Genomic DNA, 24,584 nt, shown 5'->3' on the forward strand with positions numbered 1-24,584 from the left:
CATTGTATGAATTGAAGTTATTTTGAAGCATTTAATATACAAATTATATAAAAAAAAAAACATTTTTGAAATAATGAAACTTATATTTAAAATGCTTAAAGTTTTATTATTAAAGACATACAAAGGTTGGTTAAAAGTTTAGCCTTTAGTCATGTTTATTATTACAACAGTTGATAGTTTCATATTTTAATTTAGCTATTTCATGTTTTCTTTGTAAGTCTAAAGTGGCATTTCTGTCTGTAGTTATTTACTTTGTTAAACACAAATTTGTGTGTAATAAGTATTTTAGTTTTATCATCAGCCGAATTTTTCTCAGCATTTCACACCTTAACACACATCCACACATTTCTCTTTGATTAGACAGAAGATATGGACATAAATATTCTTTTCTACTCTAGGCACAAGTCCTGAAATTTTTGGGGAGGGAGCTAGTTGATTAGATCAACCTCAGTATGCAACTGGTACTTAATTTATCGACCCTGAAAGGATGAAAGGCAAAGTCTTAATTGTTTTACTATTTTACTGTATCACATATGTATTAGCTTAAACCTACTTTTGACAAAGCACAAATCATTCATATTGATAACAAGAACAGTAACTTTTCCTGCCATCATTGTCATTAACTAAGCAGTCTTCTATTTTTTCTTTACTTTTTGCATCCATTTTCCCAAAGTTCCTATACTAAAATTGTTAAGTTGTTGGTGCATTTGTTTTTACAGCTTGATGATGCCCTTTTTATTTCTAACCACTCAATCATGAAGTATGAATGGAAACCAGTTTTTTGCCCAGTCAGGCAAACAGGGCACAATACAATGACTATAGTAAGATCTAAACTTATGGTTATGTCATCAGTAGTTCATCTCCTTAATCTCACAGCTAAGTAAGAGAAACAACCTATAGTTTCAACTAAACTATTACTATTACTATAGTCTGTAATGTTAGGATATAGCATGGCTATTTGATTTGAAAGATCAGTCAATGCACCATTGAAATTAGTTTACTATTACTTCGCTCAAAACAAGTTTATACCTGTTCTGCACATATTACATAAAATACCTCCTCTGTATTTCTCTTATTTAACTGTACTTTGTAACAAAGTCAGTGATTCAACTTTTGTGGATCTTAACCATTAAATATAACTTGTATCCAAGTTTACTGTTAGGACTCTCAAGTTCATTATTTATGGTCTCAAAATCATTGCACTTTACTTCTGTTGATTAACAAAATAGATAATCCCTAAGCCTTTCCAGAAATATCAACTCATAAACCCCATTCAACAGGATTTAAATTTCAGGGTATAGGAGATGAAATAAGAAGTGAGTTTCAAAAGAACTAGAAGCTTCACAATCAGTGTTTAAATAGATGTTCTAAGTAAAATGTCTATAAAGCTCAAAATGTTTTAATAAAATAATACTACCATTATTTCTAACATTAGTATTCTATTTTAACTCAAAAATATTAATTTAAAAAAGAAAACATTTCAAAATCTTTATATAATTATCAACTACAACAATAACACAAAAATAATTGAATAATAACCATTTAAAAAATATATCAAATCTTTTCTGTTTTTTCATTTAAGTGAAGTGAGATCATTGATGATAGCGTTAAAAGCTGGATTATATATCTCTCTTTAGATGCTTGAACTTCAGGCTCTCTTTCAAGAGAATTACTGAAAAGAATAATACAGCAAAAAAAGGTGGGATTGATAATTCATTTTATATAAAATGGTTTTATTCAAGTTACTTTTTTTTTTTATATAATGAATTATTGTTGTTATGAGTGTAGAGCAGTGGTCCATATAAGATTTTTGGGGGTCCACAAAACAAAATAGCTAATTGGGGATCCACAAAAATATTTTAAGGGCCTCTGAAAAAGTTTTGCATTAGATGTATGTATTGGTGTGTATTGCAAGAAACAGCTAGGTTTCTTTCTCTAACAATTCACATAGTTCAACCTACACAAGTTAATGTGTGGAAAACAAAATAAGAATTTTGAAAGAAGTTTCTATAGAAATAATTTTAAAATAATGAATGGCTATGGGGGTCCAACAAAATAAGATAGTAATCAAAGGGGGTCCGTAGATAAAAAATGGTTGAGAATACCTAGTGTAAAATATATATATCTTGAAATCAATGACCACAATGCTTGGCCTCCACCCACTGTGATGCCAACATAGTACTGGCCACCTTCCATGCCACGCTGCCCTTAAGATCATAAAGCATGGCCTAGATGCCACAGTTTTCCCTTCCTAGCTTGAGCCAGCGGAGCTCAACTGAGGGGATGATAGAAGGCCGGACGGTATGACAATTTTCCTGTTCCCTAGTTTTAGGCCCCTCATCTGGGATGCTACATGCTTCAGCAACTTGGTATTGTCAACTACCAACCCAGGCTCTGCTGCTCATCAGGCTGAGAAAAAGACCCAAAAAAACTGTCAAGGTATCAGCCACTCTTTGACAGGTTTATAGTTGAACCTGTGGCAGTTGAGACCTCTGGTGTTCTTGGCCCCTAGACCATATCCTTGCTCACTGCAAGTTCAAACTCCATGAGTCAGAGTGCATCTCCCTTGCTATTCTCTAGGACAATGTCTTTTCCATTTTGTCTGCTGGTACCATGAGAAATGTTTCTATATCGTGAGAGGCAAGATTTTCTGTTAATCCTAACACTTCTATTCAAAACGTTGGACTTCACACTTTCTCACTGAGTAATCTAACAGAAATGTTTGCAGTAGTATTTTAACTGAGAATCCTGTTTAAAAAAACACCACTACACAATGCTTCATAAATTATAACAAAACCATTTTAATGGATTTAATAGGCAAGTGAGAAAACAAAGGAATAAATATAGTGGGAAGGAGGAGTGTTAAAAAATGCCAATGTTTGTAATAGTCTTTGTTACTATTTGTAACTGACAGCATCGAAGCTCTGTGATTATCAATGTAATCTAGACATTTGAACTTAAGAAGAAGAGATCATGATTACACAGTAATGCGTCTAACCTGGTTCTGATTTAACAACAAAATACAAGAAGTATTTAATATGATTAGGATCATTAAACTTGATGCTTTTTTTTTGTTTTTGACTGAGATGAAAATATGATGAATAAATACTTGAGTGAATGAAAAAAGGAATATATATAAAAGCACTTCTACCTGCATTCGAACTCTTGGAGTAAATCACTTCCCTCAGCTTATTAAAAGAAACAACAAAAACAAAGAATAAACATCAATAAATTTTTAATTCAGACAATTAAAAAAAAGAATGTTTAATTTCAAAATTGATTGATTCAATGTAATTTTTATCTTATTTTTCCCTGATAAAGGATCCATGTTATTGGTTTAGTGTATTCTATAGTTTTCAAATTCATTTGCTAATTCCATATTCTTTAGAATTACGAAAATCCTTTTGTGAGAGCAAAAGCAGAAGAAAAGAAAAGTACAATGTACTGTGGTATAACTAAGCCTTGTTACTTTGAATATGCCATGCTTTCTTTCACTATTTAACCAGAACTCACTATTTTCTACCTCAGTCCATAACTTACCCTTCACAGCAACATCTCATCTCCCATTTGTATGTGAGGATGTTAGGCTTAGATGAATGAAGTTCTAAATCTGCCATGGGCAAACTGTCACCTGTGGGACTCTTTGAATGGCATACATAATGAAAAATTGCCTTGAAGATTTTTAGTAGCGTGGCCCACTTGATGAGCTATGCTCCCCCCCCCCAAAAGGTTGCCATGGCTGTTCTTAAATCTACTTTCTAACAACTTCAATAATTACTGATTATGTTACATTTAATTCCTTCATCTCATTATCTGATAAGTTATGTCTTAAATTATTATGATTACACAAGGACTTAAGTGATCCTCATATTTAAAGTAAAATATAAAAGGACGTGTCATTACTCTTTAAAAGTCTCAGATATCACACAGACTGACTTTATAACTGCGATCACTCCTATTTTTATGTATCCTGTTTATGTTAGAGGATAGATAGTAAAATGCTTGAAATATTCTAAAATTTAATGTTATTTTAATCAATCCACCAGTTTAGGATATTAAAGTCCTTCCATAAATTATTGCAGTCATCGATATTCTTGAATGCTTTTGATATTTTATTATTATCAGCACAGCTAGTGAGAATAGCTGTGATAATAAAGTGCGTTGTTGCAAACAGTAATGACACCAACACAGTTTCATGAATTATTCTACTCAAATTTGTTGACTTTTGAAAGGATATCATTATCGACAACAACTTCACTTCTATTCATTAAGATGTCAAATAACACTGTCCTAGTTTTCCAACAATGCCGAAATGACAATGTTTGCAACATGTCCAATGACTAACTTCATTGGAAGTCTTTACAATGTCAAGGTATATCACATCTACATATGACTGGTGGAGCAGCTTGCAGCTTCTACTTGGAGGGAAACTGCGCAAGGATTTACCAAATAATCTTATCAGTTTCTCATGCATTATTTATTTCCTGATCATGTTGATAATTTTTTAATATATTTTATATTGGGTTTGGTGAAATAGGCCAAGCACAGGTTTATTACACTTCTCACAGCAAGAATGACATGGTATTACTTGTGCAATTCCATGTGGAATAAATACCTCACCACATTACACAGGATATTTATATTCAAAAGCACTAGATTTTCTAACTGATATATTTTGGTGAAAGATATACACATTCTTTAACAGATTTCAGTTATTAGATTGCTGCCATGCTGATGCAATACCTTCAAGAGTTTAGGTGATTATATCAACTCCAGTACACATTTCAGTTTGGTAAATATTTTATCAAACTCTGTTTGTTGAATCACTATATTTACAGGACATAAGGAGACAAACAACATTGGTTTTCAAACCAGTGTAAACATAAACACACACACACACACACACACACAGATTTATGCAGCTCCCATCTACCAAATTGCACAAGGTGTATTGGTTTGAGTAGAAGACATATGTCCAAGTGCTGTGAAGGGAGTTATAACTAGGAACTGAAACCTCTTAGCCACACAGTCATACCAGTATCAAATGTATCATCATCATATATATTAGCCGAGGCACCTGGTATTGCCCAGGTGCTTAACATATAGAAACATGTCTTTATGATTAAACTAAATGATTTAACTAATAGAAAATTGCTATTTAGTTCTTTTAGTATAAAATCCTTTTGACAATTGAAGCTATAGAATATCAATGTTTGTGTACATATATATATATATATATATATATATATATATATATATATATATATATACATCTCTATTTGACAAAGATATGAATATCAGAAAATCACATGTTCTCTGGTCTCTTCATCATCCTGAAGTACTGTGTCTGATATCACAATGTTTTTTTTTTATATATTTTATTTCAAGAAATCATCACATCTAAGACTTAGTGTGAAAATGACTACAAAACTTTTGATATACAAGTAAAACAACTGAATACCAAAATTCTCCATTGAAATGGAAATTAAAGTAAAATGTGAATTTTTTAAATCGTTGCCAGTGCCCCTGGACTGGCTCTTGTGCTGGTGACACATGAAATTTCTTCGAGCGAGATCGTTGCCGGTGCCCCTGAGCTGGCTCTTGTGTGGGGTTGTTGTAGGGTGAGCGAGCGAATCTGACGCGGCGCGGGGCGCGGAACGACGGCGTCAGCGAGGGCGAGGGAGCTCACTACGAGGCGGGCGGGTGGTCGGCGGAAGAATCGAGGACGCGCCGGCCGTGTAGAGTCGATCGCGTGGCAGGTTACGCGGCTCCGACCGTCGGAATAAATGAGAGGCTAAAGCATTCCTTCCAGTCGGCGAACCCATCCGATCAACGACTACCCTACATAGTAGTCTGGACCCCCTTGGGGTGTGAGGGTCACCTAGAGCGTGACTATTCTCCCGGGCCCAACCCGCAAACTCGCGAATCGGACCCCGTCACGGGTACGGTAGCGGCCGCGTGGCTCGTATCGCAGCCGACACGTCGGCCTTTCCATCGCACCGGCGGTTCGGTGGCAGCAGTCCGCATTCTCTTTGCTCGCTCCCAATCGCTCGGTGGCTTCCTTCTCGCTGCTGCCGCCACGACTCGCTGCTGCCGCCACAACTCGCTGCTGCTTCTTCTTTCTCGTCCGCCTAGGCCGCCGTGTAACACACACACTCCTGGCCGACAGCACTTTCGATCGCAAACTCACGGGTACGGTACCGGCCGCGTGGCTCGTATCGCAGCCGACATGTCGGCCTTTCCATCGTGCTGGCGGTGGCAGTCCGCTGCTGAGGCGTCGCTCTCAATTCGGCCGCTTTCGATCGGCTCTGCGGGTACGCGGCGGCGACCGGCCAGCCGGCCGTCTGCCTTTCAATCGGCTGCGGTTGGGGGTGCGAGTCATAGGGAACGACCGTCCGATCGACGACTACCCTACATACTAGTCTGGACCCCCTTGGGGTGTGAGGCTCACTTAGAGCGTGACTATTCCGCCGGTTCCGACCCACAAACTCGCGAATCGGACCCCGTCACGGGTAAGGTACCGGCCGCGTAGTTCGTATCGCAGCTGACACGTCGGCCTTTCCATCGCGCCGGCAATCCGCCGCCGAGGCGTCCGCAATCCGCCACCGAGGCGTCCGCAATCAGCCGCCGAGGCGTCCGCAATCCGCCGCAGAGGCGTCCGCAATCCGCCGCCGAGGCATCCGCATTCTCTTTGCTTGCTCCCAATCGCTCGGTGGCTTCCTTCTCGCTGCTGCCGCCACGACTCGCTCGGCCTGCTGCTTCTTCTTTCTCGTCCGCCTCGGCCGACAGCGCTTTCGATCGCACCTGCGCTTCGCCAGCAGAACTACGCCGGCCGACCGTCTTTCCGCTGCCTAGTCGTCGCTCTCAATTCGGTCGCTTTCGATCGGCTCCACGGGTACGCGGTGGCGACCGGCACACGGTCTCGCTCGATGCCATCGGTTCCCGGTTTGTCGGATTGCTGCGCGTCTCTTCAAAGTAGAAAGCAACGAGAAAATCTGCTTCTACTGAAATGGGACGATGACACACGCCCTGACACCGGTCTCGCACGTAGCAGCGTTCTTTTCTACTACTTCTACCCGCCCCCAGCGGCGGCGGCGCCGAGCGCTCTCGTATCTTCGTTACCTTTCTTCCGTTTGTCTTCGTTGTCGTCCCTAGCCCTGCCGTTGCCGTCCGCTCGATCGCTATTTTTCCTTTACGTCCTTCTTTCGTTTTCTCCGACCAACCACTAAGCCGCGCTTCCTCTCGGTCTCGCTCTCCATCGGTTCGCCGTTTCTCTCGTCTCGCAATAAAGGAGAGGATATGCGGTGGTGGCGGCGGCAGCCACGGCGACGAGAGTCCCGCCTGACCTCCCGCCTCGAAAGGGCGGATCGTGTCGTTCGCGAGAAGAGACTCAATAGATCACAGTGTGGTAGCTGCTCTACTAAGCACATCACTCCGAACGGCAAGTCGAGTCGTATGCAAGTGATCCTTTTCGTCTCGATCTCTTCGAACAAGTCGTTTGGGGGGGGGGGACGTTGGCGACGACTTCGCGAGCGGCCGGACAAAAAGACCGACTGCTTTTCCACTGCCGCAGACGGGCGACGGGCGGACGGCGAACGCCGAGCTAAGGCATGCGCCTTGAGGTTGAGACGCTTTTGGAAAACAACTCGGGTCCGGCTACCGTTCTGGCTTAGAGGTGTTCAGCCTTTATCGCTCAGAGGCAGCCTGGCACCACCGCCGCCACGTGCGAACCGCCCCCCAACCCGCACACCCCGCGAGCGGAGCGCGAAAGGCTACGAAGGCAGTTGCCGGACGCGGCCGCACGCAAAGGAGAGCGGCAGCAACGGCAAGCCCGGGCCGCGCACGGAGCTACCGACGACGGCTTCAGCGCCGCCTCGCTACCGGAAAAGCACTAATCGACGCGCTAGTTAGCAGGCCGGAGTCTCGTTCGTTATCGGAATCAACCAGACGGATCGCTCCACCAACTAAGAACGGCCATTCACCACCACCCACCAAATCGAGAAAGAACTATCGATCTGTCAATCCTACCGGTGTCTGGACCGGGTGAGTTTTCCCGTGTTGAGTCAAATTAAGCCGCAGGCTCCACTCCTGGTGGTGCCCTTCCGTCAATTCCTTTAAGTTTCTGTTTTGCAACCATACTCCCCCCAGAACCGACTATGGTTTCCCGCGCAGGCTCCCCGCCGGGTCATCGAAGTGAACGCCGGCGGAGCGCCAGTCGGCATCGTTTACGGTCGGAACTACGACGGTATCTGATCGTCTTCGAACCTCCGACTTTCGCTCTTGATCGAGGAAAACGTGCTTGCCTCGTCGTGAACGGAGACCGACGGATGACGCGCGGACGAGGCCATTTTCCATCATTCCATGCTTTTCGTATGCAAGCCGGCGGGGCTCGCTCTGAGCACTCTAATTTTTTTACAGTGAACGTACCGGCCGCCTCGGACACTCGGCGAAGAGCACCCTCGGAGGAACCGTGCGGGCCGAAACGACCGGCGCCGGCGCGCGGAGGCGACCGCTGCCGGAAGCCGTTTTTCGGCCCGACGCTCGGGTGCGACCTGCGATCACGGCTTCGGTTGCATGTATTAGCTCTAGAATTGCCACAGTTATCCACTCTCCTCGCGGTGAGGAATACGGTCCCGAGGATTAGGTCCGGTTCCTGAGCCATTCGCGGTTTCACCATTCATTTACGGCTGGTGACACATGAAATTTCTTCGAGTGAGATCGTTGCTGGTGCCCCTGGACTGGCTCTTGTGCGGGTGACACATGAGGTTTCTCGAGCGGGGTGGGCGTGGCCGTTGCCGGTGCCGCCTGGCTGGCCTTCGTGCGGGTGACACGTGAGGGCACCCACTGCACTCTCTGAGTGGTTGGCGTTGGCGGGGGGGGGGGGGCATCCAGCTGTGGAGACACTGCCAGATCAGATTGGAGCCTGGTGTAGCCATCTGGTTTCACCAGTCCTCAGTCAAATCGTCCGGCCCATGCTGGTATGGAGGGCGGGCGTTAAACGACGACGGCGATATATATGTGCTGTGCGTGAGAAGACCCGGCAAGCCAAGTGAGATCGTTGCCAGTGCCCCTGGACTGGCTCTTGTGCGGGTGGCACATAAGATGCACCATTTTGAGCGTGACCGTTGCCAGTGCCGCCTGACTGGCCTTCATAGGGTTTTCGAGCGAGATCGTTGCCAGTGTCCCTGGACTGGCGTTTGTGCGGGTGGCACATAAAAGACACCATTTCGAGCGTGGCCGTTGCCAGTACCGCCTGACTGGCCTTCATGCGGGTGACACGTAAAAGCACCCACTACACTCTCTGAGTGGTTGGCGTTAGGAAGGGCATCCAGCTGTAGAAACTCTGCCAAATTAGATTGGAGCCTGGTGTTGCCATCCGGTTTCACCAGTCCTCAGTCAAGTCGTCCAACCCATGCTAGCATGGAAAGCGGACGTTAAACGATGATGATGATGATATCAGCACTAAAATAACCTGTCATTTGAAATATATTTAAATGTTTGTAGGAAAGATTAAAAGACAATTTAATATTTAATGAAATAAAGGTATTGAATAAATTAGAAAAAAAACTATATTTATCAATTATTTCATGATGATAAATGGTTTGGGATAACTTACATGGGAGAAAACTAGCATCTTCAGCTGTAGGCTGAGTTATTCCAGATACTGATTGCTGAAACAAATAGAAAAAAATTCTGTTAGGATTCTTATCTCGTATGAAATATAATGTTCATATTTTGTTTAGAAAAATTTACATCAATTGTTTTTACAATTTCCTAGTCCATTATGAAACATTTCAAATTCATTACTTTGCTATGTTAGGCTTATGGTTGTATAATAATAAACTTCTAATATAGACTACTTCTTATAAAGAGAGTATAGTGAAATTATCTGAATCTCTTTCAATGATTGCCCTGCAAGAGTCCTGTGCAAGTGCCACATAAAAGCATCCAGCACACTCTTAAGTGGTTGACATTAGGAAGGGCTCCAGCTGTAGAAACCATGCCAGATCAGACTGGAGCCTGGTGCAGCTCTCCAGCTCTGGTAAAACCATCCAGCACATGAGCATTAAATGCTGTAGATGTAGGAAGCTGCAGCCCCATCAAATGTGTAATGAGCATCAGATCCCTGTTGACATTCCACTTATAGCTGACTTTTTAGGAATGAATAAGCAACCACCACTCATCTACATTATTCTCATGAGCAAGAGCTGCCTGACTGAATTAACATCTTTACACAGTAGAAATCCATCTTCACAGGAGAACCATTCTTTGAATTCCTCTGGCAGCTGCAGAAAGCACAAATTTTAATATCACATTATAGTAGATTCCATTCAACTAAATTTGAACCAAAAGGTTCAGACTGTTGTCATTATCATCATCATTGTCATTTAAAATCTGGCCTTTCTCCTTGTAAATGCAGTCCACTGGGAGGAACAGGTGGTCTGGAATGTTGGAACAGAAAGGCTTTAATCTTTTCCCTTGTGATATATGCCACTGGCTTTGTTTGATCCCTTATACTCAGGAGAATTTGGTACTGGAAGTTGTGTACTGTAGGGAATGGCTCCCACTGTAGGCTGGGTATTTAATTAAGCTCTTTGCTTTGAAATGATTCTGTTTATAATTGCAAGGTAGAAATAACATCGTGTTGTGTGAGTGTTAGTTTCCCTCCAAATCATTGGAATAACACATAACATGGCATGAGCCATTTAGCCACCCTGTTAGTAGTCTTACAAAAGTCACACAACAAATGTTAAGGGACCCAACTCTTCTGATCACCCATTTTATATCTGAAATAAAGTTCAAAGCATTATTTTACTAACAATGTAAAATTATGTTTCTGAGATATTGTTCTATTTCAGGACGGTCATTTTTTCCTTGCCAAATAAACGCATGCATTAATACATTTGTTCTTCACTCATTTATTATTGTTTTTATTTTATCTTAAGATAAAATAAGAACAATAATAAATGAGTGAACAACGAATATATACATAAATGGAAGTGGAGAGACAAGTTACTGAAGAGATTGCAAGAGTGCAATGAAATAATTTAACAAAAAACTATATAAATTAATAAAGGACTGAACCAGTGCGTGTGTTTATTACCAGCATAATGCCTCTCCTAAGGTTTAATTGTATTTCTTTCAACACACGTATCCACATCAAGAATCTTGCACACGAAATACACATACGAAAAACGAATATATAATACGTGTGTTTATTTGGCAAGGAAAAAAAATTACCATTCCGAAATATAACCTTATCTGTTTCAACACACGATTTCACATCAGGAATCTTGCAAAATAAATTCATAAACGTATGTTTCTAGGGTTTTGAAGTTAAATCACCAAATATATAACTGAAGGAATTAGGAGGATTCTGACAGTTCTGATGCATGGCAAAGCATCTATGTGAACACAGCTCTAGTGTAGAATCAACAAGGAGCAATACACACACTAGCTGTTAATGCTGTGCTATTTGCAAGCAGACTGACTTGGAGCTGCTCAAAATACAGACATGAAGTTCGTGTCTGAATATGCTGCAACCTGCACTTGCCCTCTCTGATAAAATTTATCCTGGCAGCTTTTTCAGAACTTTCTCTCGCCAAAATAGGTTATTATGCTAAATAAAAAAATAAATAATAATAATAATAATAATAATAATAATAATAAATTAACAGTCACAAGAAAACTAAGCCTGATAAGAAAAATCTGATTACTTATTTAGATTCAGCATATAGAAATATTACTTAAAAAAACCCATCAAAACACTTTTGATAAAGTTGTACCCAAACTAATTGTTCCACAATTTCAAGATTTTCTTGAGTACTAACAGTAGACAGACAACCGAATCTGAAAAACATTCCTAAATCAAAGATTATACTTCTGAGTTGCTGAATAAATAATGGATAAACTATCAGCATTTTGTTTACGTGCCTCCATTCTGAGATTCAATGTAAATATAGAACTGTAATCCCTCTGATGTTGCTTTTAATCAGAATCATACTAACAAGGATTATATGAGTATATATTGTGTTAATAGCCAATGAAATTAACAGCTACAAAATCATTTTATTGTATGTGGTGTGTGTGTGTGTATGTATGTGTATATATATATATATATATATATATATATATATATATATATATATATATATATATATATATATATATATATGTCTAGCTTCTGTGCTAGCGGCCATAAATAGCACCATTAGATCGTAATCGTTACCAGTGTTGCCTTCTAGCACTTGTGCTAGTGGCACGTTAGAAAATCATTTGAGCGAGGTCGTTGCCAGTACTGCTGGACTGGCTCCCGTGCAGGTGGCATGTAAAAAACACCTTTTAAGCATGGCCGTTGCCAGTCCTCTGTGACTGACCCTCGTGCCGGTGGCACGTAAAAGCATCCACTACACTCTCGGAGTGGTTGGCATTAGGAAGGGCATCCAGCTGTAGAAACTCTGCCAGATCAAATTGGAGCCTGGTGCAGCCTTCTGGCTTGCCAGTCCTCAGTTAAATCGTCCAACCCATGCTAGCATGGAAAGCGGACGTTAAATGATGATGATGATGATATATATATATATATATATGTATATATAATATAAGGAGAAAATGGAGAGTTTCAACAGATAAAATTTTATTTATTTACATATTGTCAAAATTCTCTGTAACCCACAGTTTGTTTCCATACTTAACTCAACCAATTACAAATTAATAAATTAAAAATTGCATCTTGAAATATCAAGTTAAATACTTCCTCAGGGTGAGAATTAGACACATATAAAAATCACACCATAAACGAGTGGGTGATGATCGACAAACTCATCATGACAATAATGCTTGTGTGTACATGTTAATATTTAAAAAAAAAAACATTATATATTTATGGCTTTTGTTTCTATCTATTTGTGTGTGTGTGTGTCTGTGTGCACACGTTAAATTTATTTGTGCATTCATTTATGATGTGATTTTTATGTGTGTCTAATTCTCACCCAGAGGAAATAGTTAACTCGATATTTCAAGATGCAATTTTTAATTTTTAATTTATTAATTTGTAATTGATTGAAACAAATTGTAGGTTAGAGAATTATGACAATATGTAAACAAATCAAATTTTATAAATTGTAACTCTCCATTTTCTCCCTATATTATATTGAAATATACCTATATATCAAAGCGTAATAATCATCAAACTCCATAATATACTTAACTGGTACCTATTTAAACAATAAACACCAATACTATTAAGCTATACTGGACTCTTGAACTTTTAGATCGATATATAAGATTAAACTGGTGAAGCTTGGATGTTAACATCCCTTTTATGAGGTAACTGTACACTCAAAATAGCTTTTATATATATATTTATGTTATCATGCATACACACATTATAATTTACTTTTAACTCATGCCCCAATATGCACATACTGACCATGCTTTAATAAAAATACTTTTTTGTGGAGTCAACATTTATTGTAAGAGCCCTTTATGAAATTTTAAGTTTTTCTTATCTTATACGCAAAGTTATTATTACAACATATCAGGTATACCTGAAGTCTGATATATTTTTAAGGAGTTAAATCCTTGATTGCTAATTTAACAAGAAAAATGAATCTGTTAAAAATAATGAATGTAGGTGTAATACCTGCTTAAAGTCATAGTTTATTGCTGCATTTATGATTTGTTTCACATGAATTTTCTGTTCATTAACCATTAGTGAAAGCGATCTATAGAGAGTGTTAACTTCTTTGTTGAGTTTTTCATTAAAATATTTACCTGAAACAAAATATTTCACATGAGAGAAAAAGTATGTTTTACTTTCAAGTCAATATGTTAATCATCAACAGCAATATAAACATTATTTTAATATTCATAATTCTCTTAAGGTTGTGAGCTGGCAGAATCTAAATGCTGGGTAAAATGCTTAGTGGTATTTCATCCTTCTTTACATTCTCATTTCAAATTCCACTGAGGTCGACTTTGCCTTTTATCTTTTCAGGATGTTGTGTCAACGCCCCCAGGCGAAGAAGTAGGATCTCCCAAGACATATAAATAGAGGTAGTCTGGCTGTGGTAGGAGAGTTGAGTAGCAGTTGTGTAGTGGTTGAGTAGCGATCATCCGAAGGTGCTAGATAGCAGTAGCTTGAGACATAACACAGGGTCAATAAAATAAGTACCATTTGAATACTGGGGATGATGTAATTGACTTATCACTTCCCCCAAAATTGCTGGCCTTGTGCCAAAATTTGAAACCAATATTCATCGTTCTCCATGCTTGGGTTTGATAAATCTGTAATATTGCAATGCTTCTTTCCTTTTGATCATGCATCATCTCATGTAGATTAATCTAATCATTCATCTCACATCTTTCTTTGTCTGTCTTCCCCACAGATACATTTCCCCATCTACTTGCAGTAACGTTTCATCCAATATGCTTCATTCTCATTAAATTAGACATTACTAAATGTATCTGATTTCAAAACCCCTTCCTCAACCATCTTGTAATCTATCTTTCTCATAAATCTGTTGTATATCCAAAGGACCATACTCCATTTATTTCTCTTCAGTTGCTGCAGCTCTTGTTTTACTTCCATACATTATCACACATCTCAGATACTCTTTCTTTTGCCTATATCTGCTTCCCTAAGTATTTATATCATCTAAAAAACAGAAATACTACTTCTAATGAGATATTCAAGTATTCATGAAATAGTTTTCAGTTCACAGCTATTGAAGTTACAACTACTATAGAGCATCTGTTGTATCCAAAGTTCAGGATCCCTGTTAGTCTTCCAGAGATTCCAATATCCCCTACGTGTACTCAATGTATGAATTACATTATATTGACTTCCTACCTAACCCTTTCTATACTCTGATGAAAGTTACATCTCAGGTGCTACAAACACTTTTTTGTTGACTCAAACTCTTGCACTGTAGAAGCTCATCAGATGGTTTGTCACTGTAATTTAAAGGTCCAGTCTTATCACACAGTGTCACACTGATTTCATCTAAGAATTAAGTTAAGGGTTCATGTCTATGGAATACTCAAGCACTTATATGCTAATTCAGTGAGCCTGGTAGTTCAGAACAATTGAACACTCATGGTCAGAAATTCTGATCAAGATCAACCAATTATTTTTATTGGATGAATTATTCTAGCTTCACTTCAGAACTATTTCAGCATTTTTTTACAGCAATTATTTTTTCCATTTTGCATAAATGGCTTATTAAAGCTAAAATATTAAATAGATTTATTTTCTGTCTTAACCAACATTGTTGTGGCCTTCATCATCTTTCTCTACTTATTCAAGTTCTGATGTTTGAAATTCTATTGATGATGGAATTTTAGTGCCATGAATATTATAAACATTATCATCATATGAGCAAACTCATAAAGAAAGGCATTCTTTCCGTTTAAGGTTATCTATAACCACATTATCCAATATGCCTTTCCCTTATCTAAAATGGTTAGGTGTAATTTGAAGGACATTTGGCTGCGATTGCTTGGAGGACAAATGACCATTATTTTATACTCTCTGGAATAGAAAGAAACAAAACTCAACTGTACAACGACATATATTTAACTAGTACTATATTCTTACCGGTTACTATTATCATTAAAACAGTTTATTTATATTCGTTTGAGTTCGTAAAGCTGTTAAAATATATTTGAAACGAAATCTCACCAAAATTATGAAGAAGCTTATCTGTCTCATCTCCTTCAGGTTCCAAATGTGACGGTGCATGAGGAAAATAAGGAGTGTCAACAGAACCTTCACAAATACCAGCTTCTGAGAATGAAAAGGCACCGTGAAAATTCGAGTGAGGGGTCTCTAGATGATTATAAATTGAAGATGAAGAGACTTCATGATATACAGACTGGATGAAATCTGATTGGTCATCATACATGGCTTCTTCAAATTTTTTCTAAAAGACGAAAAGCAGCATTTGAAAACCACGTTAACATTATTATGGTGTTTGAAAACCAAATACAATCAAAATAACGCAGCTGCAAAATGTGAATCTAAAAAAAAAATCACTCCCCCTTGTCCACCAAAAAAGCACATAAAAAGTAAAGGCAAAATAATGCAGAGAATATATACATCTTCATTTTTAGCAATGATCATTTTGCAGACATAATTAATTAGCAAGGTAATACCAATGGCAAATAATTCAACATGATAATCATATTTTTGTTATTTTCTTTCTGTTTGCAGATCCGACTTTCGACAGCGAAAGAAAAGTCCTATAGAGAGGTATTTGCAGACGAGGAAAAATGATGCGTCACATCTGCAATTTATTTTGTTAAATATTATCAACTTTTTTCTCGTAATGTATAATTTGGTTTGGGCCAAATGACATCTCCACGATAGTCGACAATTTTGTCAGTGAAAAGCATGACCGTCACACAATTTTTTAAAGATAAAAACTTTTATTTTCATTTGTACATCTTTTAGAACATTGTCATTTTATAAGATTTTGCTGGCAAATGTTTAAATCAACATAAACATTTATTTATATGAAAGAAAATTACCGGAGAACTTTCATCTAATTCTTCCAAATCTTTCTGTTAAAACTATATTGAAACGATTTTTGAGGAATTTTTATTTATATCACAACAACTGGCCAGACACCACAAGGTTTAATGGAGCCTACTGAAGCAAGCAAACACGCTTGCAGTATTAGCTCGATGGCGAGGCTAAGGCGTTGGGAAAGCCAAGCGCCCTCAAGGGCATCACCTGACACCTCGGTGAGGCGAGCTGCCAACGTTGACAAGAACTTCGTTGTTAGTGGCCCTGTTACCCCGAAAATCTCAAACGCCACAGGCTGGAAGAGATAGTTCAGTCAGGTCCCAATACTTCAGGGTTTTCTTTCGTTCGGCTGCGAAAGCAGTGACCCTCCCACGAACTGCAGCATCCAGGATGTGGGAGGATGTAAAGGAGTCGCAGACTCTGGCGTCCCAAATGAGGCACCTACCTCTAACCCAGGGACAGAGGGTAAGGCCATCTGGTCACACAATTTGATTGTCTGTTGAGTCTTGTCAGGAGTGTTCCTCATTAAGCGGAGTACTTGCGCGCGAAAAAGGAAAAAAATGTTCACAAGGTTTTCGGGCCGACCAAGGCCTTGTGAGTGGATTTGGTAGACAGAAACTGAAAGAAGCCTAACGTATATATATATATATATATATATATATATATATATATATATATATATATATATATATCTGTGTGTGTGTGTGTGTGTGTCTGTGTTTGTCCCCCCCCAACATCGCTTGACAACCGATGCTGGTGTGTTTACGTCCCCGTAACTTAGCTGCTCAGCAAAAGACTGATAGAATAAGTACTAGGCTTACAAATAATAAGTCTTGGGGTCGATTTGCTCGACTAAAGGCGGTGCTCCAGCATGGCCGCAGTCAAACGACTGAAACAATTAAAAGAGTAAAAGAGTTAAAAGAGATAAATGTTCATAGAAACACCTACATGTTTTATTTGAAATTTTTAAACAGAAGTGTTTATCGATATAATGCCTGTATATTTTATTTTAAACCCCTAGACAGAAGAATTAAGTTCAAGTAACACTTATGTTTTAAATCTATAAACAGAAGAAAGTGTTTATAGTCATAATGGCACAAGTGTTTATTTTAAACATTTTTAAAAGAAAATCTTTTCCAAGCAACCTGCCTCTGAAAAGATTCAGTGAAATGGTTTCTTCTCTTTGAAATTGGTGTACTTCTACCATTCAACCAATATGTAGACTCTAACAAAAAATTTTCTCAATCATTTCCCTCACTTTACATTATTTTCACTCTATTTGTTTTCGTTAACAATGAGTCGAGTTTACAAATGTTTCTTTCTAATATTTCTTCAGCAAATTTCATGTCCTAGCACTGACTTGGTTGACGGAAAAATAAATACATTTAATTAGACAGTTAGTCATGAAATCTTTTCTCCCAACAAACTTGATGTTTCTCTATTAGTTTAACAAAAGACAGTTAAAAAGAAAGAGAAATAGAAACCTAAAGGATTAATCAATAAACATCAACACTTCAAATTCCATGTTATACGGGGAATATTTTCATTAAAACTGTAAGCAAACATGGAAAGAAATGGAATAGAAAATATAATGACTTAAATAATATTCACCAACTGGCTGACTAAATACTTTGAAGTCTTCACAGTCGCGAAACAAAACTATTATCAAGCAGAGTGAAAATGCAGTTAAATGTGTGTGCACGCGCGTATTTATGTGTTAGAGTAGGTATGTGTATGTTTTCATGTGTGTGTATGTGTGTGTGTGTGTGTGCGTGCGTGCGTGTGCGTGTGTGTGTGATTAAACATCAATTCCGATTCTTTAATCCAAGAAATTTGGAATTGTGTAAATGTATGAATTTTAAACATACACACACACACACACACACAGAAAATCTGCCTTTGGTGGACAATGAAATTAGACACTGAGGGAAAATGGCTGTAACTTTTTTATTTTTTAATTTTGACGATTTTCGTTTTCGATAATGTGTTCTATATGTCACGGTCATGCGATTCACCCTAAAAAAATTTTTTGACCACCCGTCCCCTCCCCCACACACGGGAGGGGGGTGGTGGCGATTTTCATTTTTGACATTGTGTTCTACATGTTCAGGTCGTACGAATAGCGGATCTTTTTTAAAACGGGGGCCACATTTTTCATTAACGAAACACTTTGAAACTTGGAACACTGGTAGAATGTGTCATATAAAACATCTTTTTCTCTTAGTCTTCTTAAAAAAAAAGAAATCCATAAGTTATTCCATGTGAAAGTTGTCGTATTTCTGTAATTTCAACCAATCACTGACGTCCATTCAGCCGATATACATTAAGTGCCGACTACATAAACAAACGATTCTGAAACAATTAACCCTAACCCTAACCCTAACCCTAACCCTAGGGTTAGGGTTAGGGTTAAAGCAAATTTAAAATGAAAAAAGCAAATAAAACGAAGGTATGGAGATTAAATACGCTTTACATCGCTTAATCAGCCAAAGGAGTAAATATAAACAACTGAATACTTGTCAGTGATTGGTTGAAATTATCGAAATAAGACAATTTTTTACATGAAATAAATTCGAATACAAAAATATTTTTCTGTTCTATAACACAAAATAGATAAGTATACGAAGTTTGAAAGTCTTTCGGTACCAAAAACACTACGTAAAACATTAATGAAAAATGTGGCCTCCGTTTTAAAATAGATCCCGAATAGCCTTCTCGCAACTTAGATGTGAAAATGAACGGCTTACATTTATATTGAAACAGAAAAAGGATCATATGTGGAGTCCCCACCACGAAACTTGATATGCTAGAAATAACAGCTAAACGCGGACAATCCAAATCTTGCATTGGTCCAGATAGACTATATGTAAATAAATATGAAGGAAAAAATGCGCTTTGGCAAACGGGGTTAGGGTTAGGGTTAGGGTTAGGTTTTGAGTTAGGGTTCGGGTAAACCTAACCCTAACCCTAACCGTGACCCTAACCCTGACCCTAACCCTAACCAGATTTGGCTGTTATTTCTAGCATGAAAATAGCCTGCTTGGTGAGGGGGGGGGGGATTGAAATTTTTCAAACAATTTTTTTTCAGAATCGGAATCTCCATAGACTAAAACGAGGGATTCCGTAAAAAAAAAAAATTAATAATGGGGGGAAAGGTTCAGATTACATATAGTCCATCTGGACCAATGCAAGATTTGGATTGTCCGCGTTTAGCTGTTATTTCTAGCATATCAAGTGTAGGGTGGGGGGTGTAGGGAAGGGGGGTGTAGGGAAGGGGGTGTAGGGAAGGGGGGTCCAAAATTTTTTTTAGGAGGAATCGCATGACCGTGACATATAGAACACATTATCGAAACGAAAATCGCCAAAATTAAAAAATAAAAAAGTTACAGCCATTTTCCCTCAGTGTCTAATTCCAATGTCCACCCTGCCTTTTATAGATAAGATTCGTGCTGAAATTTTAATCGGGTAAACTAATACATTTCAATTTTGTGTGGAGAGAGGGAGAGAGAGACATATCCTTCATGTAATATACTTTGTGTAGCTAAACTTTCAAAGGCATAGCAATGTCATAGGTCAAATGGAGCGAGTGAGTGATTTCATATATTATGTGTGTGTGTGTGTATGTGTGTGTGTGTGTGTGTGAGTATATGTATATATATATATATATATATATATATATATATATATAGTAGAAGGACCCGAACCCTTCAAAGGGATGTTTAGTATCCAAGATCCAGAGGAAAAGCCTAATTTGTGATTTCAAATGGATTATATTTTCCTCAAAGTTACGAGGGGAAAACTTGGATCTTGTGAATTTTCCGAAGATTTTCCCCACAAATTTCTTTATAATCGTAATCTATACCGCTTGAAAGGTATTTATTTAAAACTTCATTAAAAAAATCCCATTTTCCTAAAAGTTATGATGGAAAAACATCAGATCCTGTGAATTTTCTGAAGGCTTCTCCCTCCTCCCTGTTGCTTTCCGAGCATTTTTATTTTCATATTCGTTTCCTACACCTTTTAAAAAATTTTTTTATACCCGTTGCACTATTTTTTTTTTCGATTTCGTTTCCGGTTAATAATATTAACATTAACCAAATAATTTATGAATTTCTTTCTCTTCGAAAGTCCTTCACTCGGAAAAATTTCTCTCACAAATTTCTTTATAATCGCAATCTATGCCGTTTACTCTTTTCTACTCTTTTACTTGTTTCAGTCATTTGACTGTGGCCATGCTGGAGCACCGCCTTTAGTCGAGCAAATCGACCCCAGGACTTATTCTATGTAAGCCTAGTTCTTATTCTATCGGTCTCTTAGCCGAACCGCCATGTTACGGGGACCTAAACACACCAGCATCGGTTGTCAAGCGAAGTTGGAAGGACAAACACAGACACACAAACACACACATATATATATATATACATGTATACGACGGGCTTCTTTCAGTTTCCGTCTACCAAATCCACACACAAGGCTTTAGTCGGCCCGAGACTACAGTAGAAGACACTAGCCCAAAGTATCACGCATTGGGACTGAACCTGGAACCATGTGGTTCGTAAGTAAGCTACTTACCACACAGCCACTCCTACGTCTATGAAAAGTATTTATATAAAATTCTTCTGAAAGATATTCATTTTCCTTAAAGTTAGGAGGGGAGAAAATCGGATCTTGGGAATTTTCCGAAAGTCCTCTCTCCACCCTCCTGTTCGTTGGCACAAATTTTTGTTTTAAAATTCGTTTAATACACATTTTTTTTTACACCTATTATACTTGTTTTGTTATTTAATTTGGTGGCCGGGTGTTAAAGTAAACATTAACCAAATCCTTCAATGCAGTGCCCCAGTATGGCAGCATTCCAATGACTAAAACAAGATATATCCCACTGTCCCACCGAGATCGAAGTAACTAGTAGTCGGACAACGCAATACAGAGCTAGTTGATATATAGGGCAGCAGAGTTATCTCGCTTGAAAAGAAAGCCCACTTGTTTATAATATATATATTTATATATTTATACGATATATAAAATATATAAAGTAAAACATCCAAATATTTCTTGAAAAGATATTTTGATACCTATTTTCCTCTTACAACAATTACTATTATGGAATAGATCCGCTTTAGTCATAGGACTGCGACCTAGGACACCGCCTTGATGGGTTTAGACGAATTAATCGACAACAGTACTTACGAGGGGGTGTTGAAAAGTTTCTGGCTGTGGGTAAAAGAAAATACAGGAGGATCAGTTATGATTTTATTCAAAACATTCTTCTCTCACATTTACACACTTATTACAGGACGCCCACTTGAGTTTTCTCCGTTTTGACGGGGACGTTTCCAATTTTCTTTTCACCACGGCCTTCGAAATGACGTGGGGAAGCTTTGGTTAATGTTTGCTTTTTATGTAAAAAAGTTTTTGAAAATATATGATTTTCACCTCTCCTCACCCCGTCCCGGATCGATTTTGGCAATTTTTTTTGGCACTACGCACTTGAAAACGATGGGGAAAAGAACCTCTTCAGTAAAAAAAAAATAATTTTGAAAATATTTTCAGAGAAAAAGTCGATTTAAGGGAAATTTAGCTGTTATTTCTAGCATATCCTACGACGTCCCTGGTATCTTCCTTGCTTCTTTGTATTGATGTTTTTCAATATTTTCTTCTGATAAACACATTTTATGGAATAGTAGTCCATTACTGGGATTTAAGCACGCACAAAAAAAAATTGTAGCTTAAATTTTTAACCCCCATCCCGCATTAAGTCCGTGTATAGGGGATGGGTGGTGTGTGTGTGGTGATAGTGGTAGTGCGTGCGTGTGCGTGACGCGCGCATGTATGTAAGAAAAAATATTTATTAACAGAAAAGTATGCTATTAAAATGAATTATCTTTTGCATACTTTTTAAAAAAAGGGTTTGCAAAAAGAAAAAATGTAAAAAAACGTTTATGAATTTGTGTTGCAAGATTCCTGATGTGAAGTCGTGTGTTGAAACATTGTATTTCGAGACGGTTATTTTATTTATTTGCAAAATAAACATATGCACTATATATTCGTTCAATAAACGAGTGAAGAACGAATATATAGTGCGTGTGTTTATTTGGCAAAAAAAAGAAAAAAAAAAAAAAAAATTACCATGCCGAAATACAATACGAAAAAAAAAAAAATTTTAAAAAATTTTTTCATAAAAATCTTCCCTCTATCATTTAGGCCGTAGTAAGAAAAAAAAATATTGGTAAAGTCCCCGTCCAAACAGAGAAAATCCAGCTTATGCGGGAATCCTGATCCGAAACTGCCCCCCTTTTTCTTTCTTTTGCCAAGCCGCTTCGTTATGGGATGTAAATGAATCAACATCGGCTGTGCAGTACAAACACACACACACATATATACACGACGGGCTTCTTTCAGTCTCTAATCTATCAAATCCACTCATAAAACGTTGGGTAACGCAGGCTACGGTGGAAAGCTCCAGACCCAAGTGCCACGCAGTGGGACTGAACCCGGAACTATGTGGTTGGGAAGCAAGCTTCTTACCACACAGCCACGCCTATGTTAAAAAATGTAAATTAAGACACAAATATTTGGGATATAAACATTTAATAAAGCATGAAATATTATAAGATAGTTTGATAAATTTGTCTATTGCTAAAAATTGCAAAATAAATTTCAACCTTCACCTCTATTTACGACATTAGTTGTTTTCGTATGAATAATGGCAGTTCATTCAGAGGGTCAGTTTTCTGTTTCATGCTATTTTCTTTGTATATATACGATTATCTATCCTTATTTACAATGAAAACTTACAATGTAAACTTATTTCATATTATTGTATTTAATTTTATTAATTTAAAGCCATGATATTAAGAAAAGAAAATATTATCGAACGCTGTATTTGTCGCTTAGCAACTGATGGCGGTAAATTTCATAATAATCAAATTGAAGCAAATACTGTATTTACTGAAAAGATTTATCAGTGGTTACTTTATTCAAATAATTACCTTTATTATTTTAATTTTTACTTTTCATTGGATGATTTTGATTATGTTAAAAGTGTGCTATTTTGTTTTTATTCTTACCGTTCCATTCATTTCAAATCGCTGTCCAAAACATAAATAGAATGCTATGAATGAATTTACTTAATAAATTGTTAGATGTATCATACTTATTTAACATATTTACATTGTATTAGTCTTACATATTCACAGGACATAACTTAGAGTAATGACTGACGAACTCTGCGGAGTAGAAAGTAATTTAAGTTTCTGAAGCAGAAATATATACGGAATTGTTGTTATTAAGCTTTAGATCGGACCGGATTGAGCAGACACCTCTGATGAAAAGTTTTCCACCTTTGACTGTCTCGTTCTTAAAATGGTAGGGTGTGGTTTGAGCGAAATTTGGTTGCTATTACTAGCAGGTCAAGCGACGGATTAGGTACTCGCTGAAATATATACGGAGTTTTTTTTGAGGAGGAAAACAGACAAATAACGAATTCTTGCTTTTTCTCAGTACAACGTTTGACGAAGAACGTTCCATAGATGGGGGTGAATGCCCAAGTTCTATACCAGTGGTTCTCAACCTTTTCAGTGGTTCCCAACCCTCTTATTTAAATGAATTTTCCCACGGACCCCCTTTTAATATGCTTATCCTTTTCAAAGAAGCCATGGATGTAGCATGGAAATCAAAATTTACTTACGGAGACAGCAACTGAGTATCGCCTGAGGAGATACATATAAATCTTCTTATACAGGTAAATCGTTGCATAATTTGATTTAAACTTAACTTTTAAATCCTGTATATACGAGGATCTGTATGTATCGAAACATTTGTAGCGATTAAAAAGCTGCCTAACCCTACTTACTCTTCCTTTTGACTCTTACTTTTTACTTTCACACACAAAAAATAACTAAGACTAGAATTGGTAGTATACCATAAGAAAACTACCTGCTATTTAGGAATTCTAAGGGTGAACGAGCTCTATTTGTACTCTTATACGCTCTTAACAGAACACACCTCTGGTAACCGTGTCTATAAAACATTGGAATGTCTGTGCCGCGTTGCG

At 38.0% G+C, this 24,584-nt stretch overlaps 2 protein-coding genes across 6 annotated transcripts in view; one reads left to right on the forward strand and one right to left on the reverse strand.

Annotated features, from left to right (window-relative positions):
* Positions 1-80: 80 nt before the first annotated feature.
* Positions 81-24,516, reverse strand: LOC106867653 (uncharacterized). Of its 4 annotated transcripts, XM_089366434.1 has the most exons (7): positions 24,219-24,516; positions 21,719-21,742; positions 15,683-15,923; positions 13,643-13,773; positions 9,617-9,671; positions 3,152-3,188; positions 81-1,672 (listed from the first exon to the last, which is right to left on the reverse strand). In XM_089366434.1, the coding sequence occupies exons 1-7, from the start codon at positions 24,252-24,254 to the stop codon at positions 1,555-1,557; spliced, it is 642 nt and encodes a 213-aa protein (XP_089222560.1). In that variant the 5' UTR covers positions 24,255-24,516; the 3' UTR covers positions 81-1,554. The 4 variants fall into 4 exon arrangements, with proteins under 4 accessions (XP_089222560.1, XP_014768071.1, XP_014768070.1 ...); XM_014912585.3 differs by lacking the exons at positions 21,719-21,742; positions 24,219-24,516 and adding an exon at positions 18,144-18,425; XM_014912584.3 differs by lacking the exons at positions 21,719-21,742; positions 24,219-24,516 and adding an exon at positions 18,125-18,424.
* LOC106867667 (coiled-coil alpha-helical rod protein 1) overlaps positions 22,805-24,584 on the forward strand; it is a 68,534-nt gene continuing 66,754 nt past the window's right edge. Inside the window, exon 1 of one of the 2 annotated variants that reach the window (XM_089366353.1) lies at positions 22,805-23,253. In XM_089366353.1, coding sequence (XP_089222479.1) covers positions 23,235-23,253 — 19 coding nt within the window. In that variant the 5' untranslated portion in view covers positions 22,805-23,234. Of the gene's footprint in view, positions 23,254-23,687; positions 24,273-24,584 lie in introns of those variants that run through there. The other variant, XM_089366389.1, reaches the window with a different exon arrangement.

The sequence above is a fragment of the Octopus bimaculoides genome, chromosome 1, assembly GCF_046866305.1.
Source record: "Octopus bimaculoides isolate indiv1 chromosome 1, ASM4686630v1, whole genome shotgun sequence".
Lineage (NCBI taxonomy): Eukaryota > Metazoa > Mollusca > Cephalopoda > Octopoda > Octopodidae > Octopus > Octopus bimaculoides.

Coding starts and splice junctions, on each gene's coding strand:
- LOC106867653 (XM_089366434.1), bottom strand. CDS start 24,254: ATGTATCTCCTCAGGCGATACTCAGTTGCTGTCTCC. Junction 15,924..21,718: donor AAACTTTTCAACACCCCCTC/GTAAGTACTGTT, acceptor TTCGTCTTTTAG/AAAAAATTTGAAGAAGCCAT. Junction 1,673..3,151: donor CTCCAAGAGTTCGAATGCAG/GTAGAAGTGCTT, acceptor TATTCTTTTCAG/TAATTCTCTTGAAAGAGAGC.